We start from the raw sequence: 15839 nt of genomic DNA on the forward strand, positions 1-15839 counted from the left end.
AAACACGCCAACCAAGTTTCGTTTATGTAGCATAACTTGTTTTTGGTGTTGCATTTTTTTTGCCGACAGTGTAGATGACGAACAACAGTGGACCTACCACTGAGCCTTGGGTGATCCCATATATCATTTCTCCTCCCACGTATTTGGAAACGACGTCACTCACCCTCACTTACGTCAGCATCGAAACGTTCTTCCCGGGAATCCTTGTCGTTTCTTTCCGTGGCACTTCGTTGAGGGACTATGTGAATGCCGTTATTTCAAATGTACAGTATTTTGTAATGTTTTGACATTTCGTTCAATTTCGTGACGTCCAGTGCGAAACGACCTTAACATGGTCAATCGTCGATAAGGAATATGTGTAGCCACGGCCGCCTTTCTGGCCGTGGTGTAGCGTTAACTTTCCAAGTACTTTGGTGTTTGGTGTGAAGTGTGTGGCGTCTGCTAGTCTATTGCGTGTGTGGGAGGAAGTGCGATGGCAGTGAAACAAAGCTGAGAAAGTTTTGCGAAAAGATGCCTCGCATTCTAAGTTCAGTTTTTCGGAGCATAAAATATGAAATTCAAAAACATTCAAGGAATTCTGTTTGCAATTTTTCCTCACAGCCTATATTTCCGACAAGAGAGAGATGTTTTGTCTTAGGGATCGAGACGAGTTGCGACGATACGGGTTGTGCAATTGTTGATAATAAAGGAAAAATTCTGGGTGAAGCCTTGCATTCCCAGCAACAAGTGCACCTCGAGTATGTTATTTATCATTCTATAAGAAAGTGCGTTCTGTTATTTTAAGGTGTGCCACTCGCTGTCTAAGCTTGTTTCTCTGCAATTTTCGGTAAACACAAATTATATTTACATCGTTCAAACTTCTGCTACTATCTAATCTAAAGCGGTCGTATGGTTGTAATAGGCCATCTAACTTACATGAAATTCATGTGCAGTTGAGAATGTGACATTATCGGACGAAATGCCGCAGTTTGTTGACGCTAACATATCCTGTGTCAAAACTTGAAGGCGATTTGATATATCCTCAGCTATCCCTCACATTTTTTGTGAGTTGTCCTGGGGTACTTACCGCGCAAGCGTCTTTGTATCTACCTAGCTACTGCAACCTATAACCTCTGGAACTTGCGTACTTTAGTAAAGTCCGCTTACCGGCAAAAATCCCATGAAACTTCATCTAGATGGCGTGTCTCTAAAATTTTTGCCTCGTGCACTACCCGTGAAAACAAAATTGACTATTCCTTGATGCTCCAGGATGTTCACTATCAACCATTTCCTTCGTTCTGTCGAGCTTTGCCAAAATATTCTTCGCTTCCCAAATCAATCCAGTGCCTGTATATTATTTATTTGATCTACCCATATAATTTTCAGCAATGTTCTGTAGTAACACATTTCAGAAGTTTCTGTTCTCTTCTTGAATATCGACAGTGTATATAATGTATGTCTCTCTTCCAGTCAAATGCCTTCAGATAACATTTCCTAACATCTAAATCTGTTGTAGATATTAAAATGTTTTTATTTTTCAGAAACACTTTCCTTGTCATTGCCATCTGCAGTTTATATACTCTTTGCTACAGACATAATTATTTTGCTACCAAATAGCAAAACTCATCTATTACTTTTAGTGTCTCATTTCCTAATCTAATTTTCTCCTCTTTGCTTGATGTGATTGGACTGCATTTCATTGTTTGTGTTGTACTTTCATCGATACTTGCACTATAACCTATTTTCAGGACACTACCATATCTATTCTGTTTAATTGCACTTCCAAGTCCTTTGATGTTCTGACAGAATTAGAGTGTCATTAGTAAAGGTTATAGATTTTATTTCTTCTCTCTGAACCTTAATTCTTTCTCCAAATTTTGCATTGGTTTCTTTTTCTGCTTGAATAACCTGGGAGATGGGCTACACTACAGTCTCACTCCTACTTCAATGACTGCCTTCTGTTCATGACCTTTGACTCTTTATAACTAGGGTGTGTTTTCTGCAAAAGTCATATTGCTGCTACCTTCAGAACTTCAGAGAGTGTAGGCCTTTTTTTCTTTTGCAGGAGCCACCAACTGACAACTTTTGCAGATGTCACAGTAATTTTTTACGTTTTATACAGACTCAGAATAGATACATCTTATATGTGTCTAAATGATTAAATATAGGCTGCTTGATACAAATGTCAGTGTACTTAATAAGGCTTCAAAATTGGGTGTTACATCATAATTAATATAAATTTTTAGATTTGACACACGTATATAGACAAAGATTTCAGTTTAGTTTAATATTAATATCTTTTCATAGAATAAAAGCACTTATCAGTCCAAAAAAAATTTCAGTTTCACTTTGATTGAGTTCTCTTTGTGGCACCTTACTGATGTTGACAATTTGTTGTACCATTTCTGTCCTTTAATGTGTGGTCTAGGGTCTGTTGATTTTAATTTAGTTCTTTGTCCACATTAGTAACCTTTCTCTCTTGTATTGTGCATTTCAGAGCATTTGATTCTTTTGTTTTGATGCATCATAAAAAAATGTCATTAATTTGTAAAGATATAATACTCCTTACGGAGTCTCTGTACTCTAGTTCATCGATAATCCTGGTTCTCCGTTACTGCAGGGTTAACATTCTGTAAATATGTTGTTAGCAACACAGCCCCACATCTCTATATCGTAATTAATCAGGGGATTACGGAAGTGTCCGATTCCATCCATCTGCTTTGACCCATGACGTCATCAATATGGCAGAAATGGCTATTCTAATCATCTCCAATATGGCGCCAATGATGTCACTACGTACACACGGCAACAAACACGAAAATATGTGTAAATAAGACAATAACACCTCCCTCCTAAAATACAATCAAACTAACAGAACAAGCGCAGGAAACTGAGGTTTTTCGGGAGAGGACAAGCTAAATATAACAGTAAAATTGTTGTACAGTGAATTGCTTTTTAATCTCTGTTCAGGACTACTTTTGATTACTGCCTAATCAAGTGTAGTTTACTCCTGTTTTATAATGTAATTGGATACATAAAACAGAGTTCTCACCAAATGGCTGCAAGCGAAGACATGTAACGATACTGAAATTTGCAAGCTTTTGGAGCCAGTCGCTCACTCTCCTAGCAGAAGGGTTGAAATGGAAGGGAAAGGGGTGAAAGAAAAGGACTGGTGAGGTGTAGGAAATGGGGAGAGTTTGGAAAAGTTTCCCATAGCCCAGGGTCAGGGGAGGCTTACCAGAGTAGATGAGAAATTGGGGACTGCACTGGATATGTTTTGAAAACCTGAGAGTTTGAAAGTGGAAGGTATTATTGAAGACAGAGATTACTGTCAAAACATTGTGGATTAGTTAATAAGAGCAGAATACTAAGTGCATTGCATGTGTGTGTGTGTGTGTGTGTGGAGGGGGGGGGGGGGGTAAATAGACATGTCAGAAAACAAAATGTATTGTGAACTGAAAGGGAGTGAAGAAAGGAATAGTTACTAAGATGAAATTTTGAGACTGAAGAAATTAATGTAAGTTAAAGCTTGCTCTGTGGCGAGAACCAGGGACATGTAATGCCAGTTCACAGCTGTGGAGTTCTGAGACACTGGTGTGATTTGCATAAATATTTTCCTGAATAAATGTGTAGTATAAAGTCCAATAATTGCAATAACACTGTGAGTGTAAAAGCAGGACAGAGTGGCGCTGCAGGGAGCGTACAGCAGGCACAGCCAGGCGGTACTGGCACTCATCCACAGTGCACGATGCAACAATTACGGCACCATTGTGAAGGGGTTAATATAGCAGGAAAGTCATTGTGCCATAGGTTGTAGGTGTTGATCAACTAATGTAGATACACATTCGGTGGGTGCTGTGAAGCTACCACCTATGCGGCGACATGGTGATTGGGTTTGTGGATCTTAGGAGGGAGGTAAAAGGTGGGGGAGTGTGGTTTGGATGGGGTAATGAACTCTATGGATTGAGATGTTAGTCCTTGTGAGTGCTCTGAGGTTGTAAGGAGGGACAGGAGGCTAGTTTGTATCACAGGGATACGACCTTGAAGGCAGATACTGTACATAGAGGTCTCAGACAGCTGGCATAGACCCTCTTTTTATGTACTCTTGTCATTGAAGTACAAAAGTGGTAGATCCACCACCTTCTGAGAGAACCCCGCCCATGGGGCTTATGGTTTTCATGAGTTTGTGTGTGGTGCACACAGGACCGAAGCTATTGCTGCCCATTCTTTCTTCCTGGGCTGCATTTCCTTCCCTGTACCCTCCCTGTCCTCGCCCTTTTCCTGCTGTCCCCTCCTTCCCCTCTCTCTGTTCTCCTACTTATGTCGATGTGGCTGTCCTCCTGGTTTTTTTATATTCCTTGTGGTTCTTTTTCCCCTTGCCTTTTCCTTTTTATCCTTCCATTTCGGCATTTTTGATCCCACTTTTGGGACTGACCTCCACTTCTAAATTTCCTCTCTGTAGTGTGAGCCATTTGGGGAAGAACTCCCTCCCTAGCATCTACAGTGTGGATTCCTCACCCTCCCTCCTTCCCTTCTTCGTTCCCTGCCATAAACCTCCCCCACCCTGCTAGATCACCAGAAGGTGTAGCCAGTCTGGGTGGTGGAGCTGTAATGTACCCATCTGGCTGAGCCCCCTGATGAAATAGGGATCATCTTTCTGATACCTAAGCTCTTGCCTCACTGTGTATGCCTAGCGCTGGTTGTTTGTTATTCTGGAGTATTGGAACTTGCAGAAATGGCCGCTATGCCAGATAGCCTTGCTGTAGGTGGGTGGTGCTGACAGATGGGAGTGGACAGTATTAGGGAGGATGCTTTGCGTATGAAATATGTTAAGCTCCAATAAAACTGGGCATTATTGTACAGCCCTCTCTTCATATGACTATGTAGCCTCCCCTTCCCTGGCTACATGCTTGGAGGTCGGCTGGGCTTGCTGGCTTGGGGTGAAACACTTTCCCCACTACCTGGCATGCACTGGTACTGATGGGGACACATTCATTACCACCAAGCCTTTTTTTTTTTGGAAAATATTGGGGGCAAGCTTGGTGACATTGGGTCTGTCAGCAAAATTCAGTTGGTTTCGCTATTGCTCAAAACTACTTAAAACTACTTTGCTGCCCAATCTGCAGCCCTTTGCACTTGTGACTATCTTGATGACATCCCAGTGTCTATCATTCCTCAATAGTCTTTGAAAATGGTTCAAGGAGCCATTTTTCATATGGATCTCATCCTTCAAACTGATGAGGAACTCCAGGCCAATCTGGAACGACAGGGTGTTCATTTTGTTCGACATTTTCAGAAAGCTCATAAGGACAATCGTATCGTTACTGATGTCTTTGTTCTGGCGTTTGAGGGAGATACCCTCCTGGAGAAGATCAAGGTTGTGTGTTATCAGTGTGATGTGAAGCTGTACCATGTGATGTTTTCGGTGCTTCTGTTTCAGGCACATGACTTCGCACTGTATGGCGGACTCTCAGTGAGGTGAATGTGAATGGGCACTCCATAAGGAGAGACTCTATGTTCCACTACCTGTGTATATTAATTGTCATGACTCTCCATGCTTGCCAGTTTGCCTGGTTTATAAGAAGGAAAAGAAGATACAGCAGTGTAAGTCCCTTGACTGTTTATCCTACACTGAGGCTCGTCAGATATATGACTGATGTTACCCTGTGTCAGCGACATCTAATTTTGCCTCTGTTATGTTCTTTCCCCCTCCTCCTTACAGCAGTCTTGCCCCCTCTCCTCTCCCCCTCTCCTACAGTTCCAATGCCCTCCTTTTAGGGGGTCACTGCCCTCCCCGACTAGAGAAGTGTCCCCCTCCTTTGGCACTCGCCGATGATGGGGCTCCCACCCCGAGCACCTCCATCTGGCGTCTCCCAGGCTGGAGGCTTGCTGCCACAACTCAGCCAGCGGAAGGGAATGAGAGAATCGACAGGAAGTGGTCACTGTTGCATAGGTCGTTGTGTGGCAACCAGTGTAAGGAAGGAAGAAGGTGAAGGGAAGTGAGTGAAAGGTCAATGGCAGAGAAAAGTCACCCGCTCTCTCTCAGTTGTGGATCTTGCAGAACCTGCTCTCCCTCTGTTCCTTTCCCTCCTCAACCTATGGAATAGAAGAAGAAGGAACTAAGTCCCAGCACAAGCCTCTCCCCCTGGGGCTGTACAGTGGTGCCATATTCTGCCTCACAGCTGCAGTCTGATCTATTATTTGTGAATGTTGCCCCATCCCTATTGGTGATGGACGATGACCCACTGGTGTGATTGGCTTCAGACCATTCGCATCCAATTTGGATCCCATTCTGCACTTATTCAATGGAACTTTAATGGATATACCTCCCGGATTTGCAATCCTTTATTTCCTTTTACTTGACAACTTGTGTTGTTCTACAGGAATCTCATTTTACTCATGCTCACTCACCAACCATTCGTGGCTTCCGAGCTGTCTATTGGAACTGGGCAAGCCCTTTGAGAGCTTTCAGAACATTTTCGCATTGATCCATATGGACGTTGTTGGTACATGGATTCTCCTTCATACCACATTGGAAGCGGTTTCGTCCAGGTCCACTTGGACTCTGTGGTCACAGTTTGCAATTTCTACTCTTCTGACAGCCCCCTACACCTGCTGCTCTGTCCTCCTTCAGAAACTATCCCCTCCCTCCTCCTCCTTGGAGAGTTTAATGCCCATCACCCTTTGTGGGAAAGTGCTTCTTCATCCAGTTGGCAGTTCCTCAATGACCAGTTTCTTGTGGTCCACACCCTGTACCTTCTTAATGAAGGTTCCCTAGTCATTTTAGTACTGCATATGACACATTCTCTGCCATTGATCTTTCATTCACTTCCCTTCCTCTTCTTCCTTCCTTACACTGGTTGCCACACGATGACTCCTGCGGTAGTGATCACTTCCCATTGATTTTCTCACTCCCTGCCACCTCCTGATGGTCAGGTTATCCTGGTAGGCTGATTGATGTCTATATACCTCCCTAGTCGTGTTTATACCTCCCAAGTCGTGTTTACACCTCCCAAGTCGTGTTTACACTCTCTTTGTGAGGTTGAATTGATGAAGTCATTTGTGATTTGTCAGATAAGGTAATCTGCACAGCCAGTATTGCTATTCCCATCTTGATGAGCCCTGTACGCCACCAGCCAGTTCCATGGTGGACCACAGTCATTGCCACCGCCATCCTTGATCATCGTCACACCTTGCAAAATCTTAAGCAACATCTGTCCTCCACCAGCCTTATTATCTTGAAATGTCTTCAAGACAACAAAGGACAAAGCCTGTTACTTATTCAAACAGAGCAAGCAGGTGTGTTGGGATCGCTTTGTCTCCTCCCTAAGTTCTTCTGTTCATTTGGGCTGCTTTCCGCACCCTCCAAGGTTGTCAGTGGCAGGCTCCTATTTTGGTCCTTGCCCTACCAGGTGGACTTTGTATGAATCCATGTTTTCACAGAACATCTTGTGACCCATTTTGCAATGGCATCTGCATCAGCCTCCTACCCTGCCGCCTTCCTCATATGGAAACAGTGGGCTGAAGCTTCCCACTTATGTTGTACCCGTTGTCAGGTGGAACCATACATTGAGCCTTTTATTGAATGATAACTTCTTCTGACCCTCTCTTCTTCCCACAATTCAGCCCCCCACCATGATCCCATATATAACCAGTTACTTCAAAACTTTAATCCTCCACAATGGCAGTATAACTTCTGGGTGTTTACCCGTATTTAACTCCAAGGCATTTTCCCCTCTTAAAGGGTTGACTGTACTGTCCTTCCTGTTCTTAAGGCTGGTAAGAATTTGCTGTCCCTTGATAGTTACCACCCAATCAGTCTGACCAATGTTCCCTGCAAGTTAATAGAATGGATGGTGGCTTGTCGGCTCAGTTGGGTCCTTGAAACTTGGGCCTTCTATCTACTTGCCATGTGGCTTTTAATAGGGTTGGTCTCCTATTGATCATATGCTTTGACTGGAAACCGCAGCCCTTTTCTCAGTGCCACCATCTTGTCACAGTTTTCTTCATTCTTCGTAAGGCCTGTGACACGGATTTCCGTGATCACATTCTACTTACAATCCATCAGTGGGGTCTTTGGGGCCCCCCTCCAATTTTTATTCACCAGTTCCTGTCCTCAAGTCTTTCAGAGTTCATGTTGATGCCTTTCGCAGCTCTCCGGAGATTCGGGCGAATGGTGTTCCACAGGGCTGCATACTAAGTGTCCATTTTCTTATTCCTATTAATGAATTTGTGGCCTCTGCAGGACCCCTGCTCTGTACCCTGCTCTCTATGTGGTTGATTTCAGTATCTGGGCTAGCTTCCACTCGGTGATCTCTGCAGAGCAACAGCTCCATGGTGCCTTCTGGCACTCTTCCGCATGGACACTCTCGCACGGTTTTCAGTTCTCTCCCATTAAGTCGAGGGTGGTGCATTTCTGTTGCCGCATTATGGTACCTCCTGATCTGGAGCTCTACCTTGATGCCCAACACCTGACCATGGTCCCCCAGTTATGTCTCTCAGGTCTTCTTTTGGACAACAAGCTTATTTGGTTGACTCATATCTGCCTTCTGAAGGTTAGTTGTTTTTAGAAACTCAATGTCCTTTGGTTCCTTGCTATACCTTTTGAGGTGTGGATCATTCGACCCTTCTCTGTCTTTATCAGGCATTAGTTCTGTTTCATCTGGACTATGGTTGTCAAGTTTATGGATCAACTGCCTCTTCCACGCTTCTCTTTTTGGACACAGCACGCCATCTTGGTATCTGTTTAGCCACCGGCACGTTTTGTGCTAATCCTGTCGATAGCCTTCTGGTTGATGCTGGGATCCTTCCCCTTTCGGTTCAGCACTCCCAGCTCCTGGTTTCCTATGCTGTCACTGTCCACTCTTCTCCTGCTCACCCTTCCTATTCTGTTCTTTCCATGGCTTTGGGACATCACTCACCTGCCGTACTCCACCTGCCGTCCTCCATCTACATCTACGTGATTACTCTGCTATTCACAATAAAGTGCCTGGTAGAGAGTTCAGTGAACCACTTTCAAGCTGTCTCTTTACCGTTCCACTCTCGAACGGCATGTGGGAAAATCGAGCACTTAAATTTTTCTGTGTGAACCGCGATCTCTCTCATTTTATCGTGATGATCATTTTTCCCTATGTAGATGGGTGCCAACAGAATGTTTTTGCGATTGGAGGGGAAAACTGTTGATTGAAATTTCATGAGAAGATCCCGTAGCAACGAAAAATGCCTTTGTTTTAATGATTGCCACTCCAATTGGCATTATCTCCCCTACTTCATGATAATAAAAATGAGCTGCCCTTCTTTGTACTTTTTCAATGTCATCCGTCAGTCCTATCTGATGCGGATCCCACACTGCACAGCAATACTCCATAATAGGGTGGACAAGTGTGGTGTAAGCAGTCTCTCTAATAGACCTGTTGCACCTCCTAAGTATTCTGCCAATGAATTGCAGTCTTTGTTGGCTCTACACACAACATTATCTATGTGATCATTCCAATTTAGGGTGTTTGTAATTGTAATCCCAAGTATTTAGTTGAATTTACAGCCTTCAGATTTGTGTGACTTATCGCGTAATCGAAATTTAGTGCATTTCTTTTAGTACTCATGCGAATAACATCACACTTTTCTTTATTCAGGGCCAACTGCCACTTTCCACACCATACATATATCTCATCTGAATCATTTTGCAACTCATTTTGGTCATCTGATAACTTTACAAGACGGTAAATGACAGCATCATCTGCAAACAATCTAAGACGGCTACTGAGATTGTCTTCTGTGTCGTTAATATAGATCAGGAACAACAGAGGGCATATAACACTTCCTTGGTGAACGCTGGATATTATTTCTGTTTTACTCCATGACTTCCTGATATTACTACGAACTGTGACCTTTCTGACAGGAAATCATGAATCCAGTCGTACAACTGAGGAAATATTCCATAGGCATGCAGTTTGTTTAGAAGATGCTTGTGAGGAATGGTGTCGAAAGCCTTCTGGAAATCTAAAAATATGGAGTCAATTTGACATCCTCTGTCATTAGCACTCATTACTTCGTGAGTATAAAGAGCTAGTTGTGTTTCGTAAGAACAATATTTTCTGAATCTGTGCTGACTACGTGTCAATAAATCATTTTCTTCGATGTACTTCATAATGTTCGAATACAGTATATGTTCCAAAACCATACTGCGAATCGATGTTAGTGATATGGGCCTGTAATTCAACAGAGTACTCCTACTTCCCTTTTTGGGTATTGGTGTGACCTGATCAATTTTCCAGTCTTTAGGTAAGGATCTTTCTGTGAGTGAGCGGTTGTATATAATTGTTAAATATGGAGCTATTGTATCAGCATACTCTGAGAGGAACCTGACTGGTATACAATGTGGACCGGAAGCCTTGCTTTTATTAAGTGATTTAATCTGCTTTGCGACACCAAGGATATCTATTTCTATGTTTCTCATCTTGGCAGTTGTTTTTGATTGGAATTCAGGAATATTTACTTCGTCATCGTTGGTGAAGGAGTTCCGGAAAACCATATTTAATAACTCCGCTTTAGTGGCACTGTCATCAGTGACTTCACTGTTGTTATCGCGCAGTGAAGGTATTGATTGCGTCTTTCCACTGGTGTGCTTTATGTATGACCAGAATCTCTTTGGGTTTTCTGCCAGATTTAGTGACAGAGTTTCGTTGTGGAAATTATTGAAAGCATCTCGCATTGAAGTACGTGCCATATTTCGAACTTCTGCAAAACTTTGCCAGTCTTGGAGATGTTGCATTCTTTTAAATTTGGCATGGTTTTTTTGCTGGTTCTGCAACAGCGATCTGACCCATTTTGTGTACCGTGGGGGATCATTACCATCACTTATTAATTTATGTGATATATATCTCTCAATTGCTGTAGATACTATCTCTTTGAAATCGTTCCACAACTTTTCTACGCTTAAATGATCCGATTGGAAGGAGTGCAGACTGTCTCTTAAAAAGGCATTAAGAGCATTTTTATCAGCTTTTTTAAATAGACATACTTTGCGTTTCTTTTTGATGGGGTTGGGCTCTGCCTCGCTTCTCTCTGCCATGATCTCCATCTCCTCTCCTTGCCCTCTATCTCCTGTTCTCTCCCAACCACCTGCTCTTGGTTAGTTCCTTGGCTCCGGTTTCGGATGGATCTCTTCGAGGGTCTGAGAGCATCCATCGCTCCAATGGCGTTTCATTGTTTGTTCCACCTCCTGTTATGTGAGTTTCCCAATGCCATTGTTTTTTTACACATTTGGCTCTAAATCTTCCAGTCATGTGGGATATGCCTTCACATCTCTTGTTGTCATGGAACATCATGGCTTGCCTGCCATGTATATGGTGTTTACTGTTGAATTTATGGCCATCTATTTGGCCCTCTGCTTTATTAAATGATCCTCACCCCCAGGAGACTATCGCTTGGTGTTTTCTCGGCCACCCTTGGTCTCTGCCATCCAAAGTCTTCTTGCCAATCTTGGTGATGCTGCTTGTTCAGTTGACTTCCTTTGGGTTTCCGGGCATTTAATGAACTTGCTGATTGTCTGCTGGGGGGGGGGGGGGGGGGGGATAGCCACCTACCCACCCTCCTCTGTGATCCCTCCAGGGACAGATTTGTGGCTTTACATCAAATATCTTTTTGTTCAGTCATTGGACAACTCTTTGGGGCTCTACCCTTCTGATCAGTACACTTCGTGCAATCGAGGAGACACTCTTCGTGTGGCGTCCTCCCCTCTGCCTCTCCTGGTGGGACTCTACCATCCTTTGCCATCTTCATATTGGCCATAGGAGGTTGACCAATGCATTTTTACTCTGCAGTGGGACCCCCCCCCCCCCCTCCCCCGCCACCCATCTTTATAGTTATGGGGCCCCACTGATGGTCATCCACATTTTGCTGGACTGCCTCCACCATTTGGCCCATCACACTAAATATGCCCTCCCACCTTCTTGTCCTGAGTGTTGCTGGACGACATTCGCATGGTTATGTGTGTCCCTGGTTTGCTTTGCAAAAGTGGTGGGTTGTCCCAGGTTTAAGTATCTGAATTTTTCTCGGAAAATGGAGTCTCTTGGTTAGTGTTGGTATTGGTTTTGGAGGACTTGGCATTGCCTCCACACGGGCCTGATTCTCTCTCCTCTTTCCTTATGTTTTGCTGGTCTTTTGTGCCCTTTTGTTTCCCCTTTTCTTGTCTCCTTCCCCTGGTGTTGTCCCATTGTGTCGTGATCATGGCATGGTGTGTTCTTTCTCTTCCTTCTGTCCCAGTGCTCTTTTTACCTCTTTATTTGACCATTTTCCCTTCTATTTGACTGGACTGTGCTGTTGTGTTTTTCCTCCCTTGGTTTCTACCACCGATGACCTCACTGTTTGGTCTCCTTTCTGCTGAGAGGATAATCATGGGGGTCATCATTTTTTAGAAAATGAAGAACCTGGAGTTCTGCAGAGGGCAGGTTTGGGCCATGTTATAAGAAACTGAGGAAGGATTTTACTGTGTATAAAACTGATATAGTTGATATAGTTGACTCCTCATAGGTATATACCTAGAAATCTTCATTTGTCTGTGTCTATTGCTTCAATTCTGCCTATATTATTGACAGAGGTTTGGTGTGAATTTGCAAGTTTAAATGCCAATAACTGTGATGTAGTGATATTAACCTTCAAACCTTGGTCCTGGAATTGTAGTTATTTGACCTAGACCCTCACATGCAGCCAATGTTAACTCACCATTTTGTTTTCCAACAAGTAGTAGTGAGTTATCATCTTCATAACTTATCAATTTGGAATTGAGAGATGGCTCTGCATCATTTATGTACATTAGGGAAAGAAAAGGGCCCAGAACTGAGACTTGCATGACTGTTTCATGTCTGGATTGAAAATTGATGATATGATCATTAAGTTGTCAGCTTTGTACATGTGTGCAATCAGTTGGGTATGCAGGCAGCATTTATGCTGTATTTCTCAAGTTTACTTAAGAATAACCCATAATTTACCAAATAGAAGCCTTTAGTGAGGTCTAGGAATATACCTGCTGTTTGTCTTCCTTGATCATCACCATACACTTTATGAAGAGATTCTGTAATTGCTGGGACAGAGCTAAAATCTTTATAGAAGCAGTGCTGTGTTTCTGTTAGTAACTATTTTTTGAGAAATAGTCACTATATTGTGTTAGCATTACAACTTCAAATTCCTTACAGAAGATGGGTGTCAATGGTGTGGTCACAAAGGTTGAGATATCTTTCTTGGATCCTTTTTTATGCACAAGTTGAACTGTGCTCCACTTCAGTGCATTTTTTCCTGTTAAGTATAATGTCATTATAACATTTTGTCACATCTTAAAAATAAGTTAGTATGTAGGTAAATAGCAGATGAACAGCAACTATATAGCATAACTGAGAAGGCTGCAGCTTCTTTCAAAGTAGCACCAATCAAGGTTGAACAGTGGTTAGCACATTGGACTCACATTTGGGAGGGTGACAGTTCAAATCCCCATCAGGCCATCCAGATTTAGGTTTTCTGTGACCTCTATAAATTGCTCCAGATTAATGCCGGGATAATTCGTTTGAAAATGGGACAGCTGATTTCCTTCCCCAACTTTTCGTAATCTGAACTTGTGGTCCATCACTGATGAGTGCACTGTTGACAGGACATTAAACTCAAATCTTCCAACCTTCTCTCAAAGTAGTGGGTATTTATCTAATTTACTCCATTAAATTCAGCTCTCATAAGAATGAATAGCATTATTCATTATAGTAATAGTTTGCTGAAATGAAATGAATGAAATGATCATATGGCATTGTTGGCCGGGAGGCCCCAATGAATGAATGAATCAGATCTTTAAAAAGCACATTATGTATAGTCATAAACAGTGGTTTATGACTAATCTGCTCATGTTCCTTTATCTGCTTTCTGTTCCACTTTAGTGTATTTTTGTACCAGCTATATTTTCTTAGTATTTCATTATGTTACCATTGTCATATGATTTTCAGTTTCTGACTGAAATTTTTGACATGATGTTGTATGGGCACTAATGACTGTTACTAATGAGTGCACTAAAATGAAAGACTGAAGAACTAAGAAACATGCCTTGAGTTTCTGATTGGCTGCAATGATAGCTCAAGTTGAAGGCTTTGAAATGGACACAAAATAAAATCTGTATACAGAGTGTGCAGGGAAGCAAACCCTAAATGGTTGCAGAAAAATGTAAATGAAAAGAAAGAAGGAAATTATCTCACGACACATTCAGCATATAGAAAAACTAATTTACAGCATATAAAAAAGCCAATTTACAGCGTTCAGTTACATTAAAAGTGAAGGTCTGAATATTAAGAGTGCAAGAGAAATTCCACTGTTAAAAACGGAGTGCAACCATTCCCATTTTATTAAATATTTCTCTTGGCTATCAGACTAATGAGAGAATATGGGTGGTGATTACATCCTGATCCGTAGACAGTTATTGAATTTTACTATGTGCTGAACTGACCTGTGCACTGCTTCCTGTGCTTAAAGGATTTATATTTAACAATATTTCTGAAATTATAAGTCACTTGTTGAAAATACAGTTCATAGTTGGTCCATAGTTTGTCTCACACACAGTCTCATAGTACTTGTTCCATCTAGCCACAATGGAAAGTTTAACTTGAGAATTACATTCCCAAGAATTAAACAGACTCACTGGCTCACATAATAATTTCTTCCAGTATCTGATAATGTTGATAGGCACCTTAACATAATTCAAACTTCTCCATGTCATTAATGGCGGGCCCCCATGTAATATTCCACAATGTCTCATCCACTTACAACTTTCAATACTTTGCAAATATTCGTACAAAACTTCTTCCACATTTATACAAATGTTTCCTTTATACACTGTGCTAGACAAAACCTTAGTTATGCAAATACTTATACATAAACTTAAACTTTAACTTTCTCCAACACTGAGGCCACAGGCCATCCTTCACTGCCTGCCTATCCAACTCTAAACTGCCTCTCTTGCTTTGGCCAAGCACATGTGATCTAATATGGAACTCCCTGTCTGTTAGTGTGAATCTGTTCCTTATGGAAGGCCAACAATATGGCATACACTGGAAATGGTGGCTGTGATCAATTGCTAGTAAGGGCGTTGACAGTGGTACCATAACAACAGGAGAGAACAGGTAGGTGGAAAAAGCACATTGTAGGCCTCTAGGGCCTGCTATTGTGATAGAAGAAAAAATAAATGCAAGTTGATTTGGGAGACATAGGGGACCTAATATTAAAGTCAAAGTTTGGTAGAACTTAAGAAGACTTATGACCTAATAGGATAGGAGTGAAGATTACGTTCCTTCAAAATTCCTGTAATCATTTTGGGAAGTAGCAACCAAATGACTGTTCAGTTTGGTGTATGGCACTGATGAGACTGGAAACATATGATCAGACTTTTGGAAAAATATGACGATGACACAGTCATGAAGATATAAAGGGAAGATAAATGCGAGAACTGTTGTAAGTCAGGCATCCTAGTTAACATGAATAACATCTAGAAGAATGAATATGGAAATTGAGGGTATATTAGGCAATGGTCAGTTTCTTATTAGATAATAGTGCCAAATGGCAGTTCTGAGGCTGCACTTGACAATGGAAACAAAACTTTAGAAAAATCAAGAACCCTTCATGGGAGTTGTCAACAAAGAAAAAAGGTTTAAGGATATCCGAAATTTCCAGGAAAGTAGGTGTAAGCTATAGGGAAAGAATTCTACGATGATGTTAGAGGGAGCTGCAGAGGATAAAACAGAAGGGGAAGTCAGGGACTGGAATGTATCTAATAAAGAATTGAATATCAAACAAAGGAAACTCCAGGTAGGAATATCAACAATGTAGGAAAA

At 42.0% G+C, this 15839-nt stretch overlaps 1 protein-coding gene across 3 annotated transcripts in view; it reads left to right on the top strand.

The window, feature by feature from the left end:
• The first annotated feature begins 336 nt into the window (after nucleotides 1-336).
• LOC126162265 (tRNA N6-adenosine threonylcarbamoyltransferase, mitochondrial) overlaps nucleotides 337-15839 on the top strand; it is a 95510-nt gene continuing 80007 nt past the window's right edge. The window contains exon 1 of one of the 3 annotated variants that reach the window (XM_049918658.1): nucleotides 337-737. In XM_049918658.1, the coding sequence (XP_049774615.1) occupies nucleotides 511-737 (227 nt within the window). In that variant the 5' untranslated portion in view covers nucleotides 337-510. The remainder of the gene's footprint in view (nucleotides 738-15839) is intronic. The other 2 variants (XM_049918655.1, XM_049918657.1) reach the window with 2 other exon arrangements.

Source organism: Schistocerca cancellata, chromosome 2, assembly GCF_023864275.1.
Source record: "Schistocerca cancellata isolate TAMUIC-IGC-003103 chromosome 2, iqSchCanc2.1, whole genome shotgun sequence".
Classification (NCBI taxonomy): domain Eukaryota; kingdom Metazoa; phylum Arthropoda; class Insecta; order Orthoptera; family Acrididae; genus Schistocerca; species Schistocerca cancellata.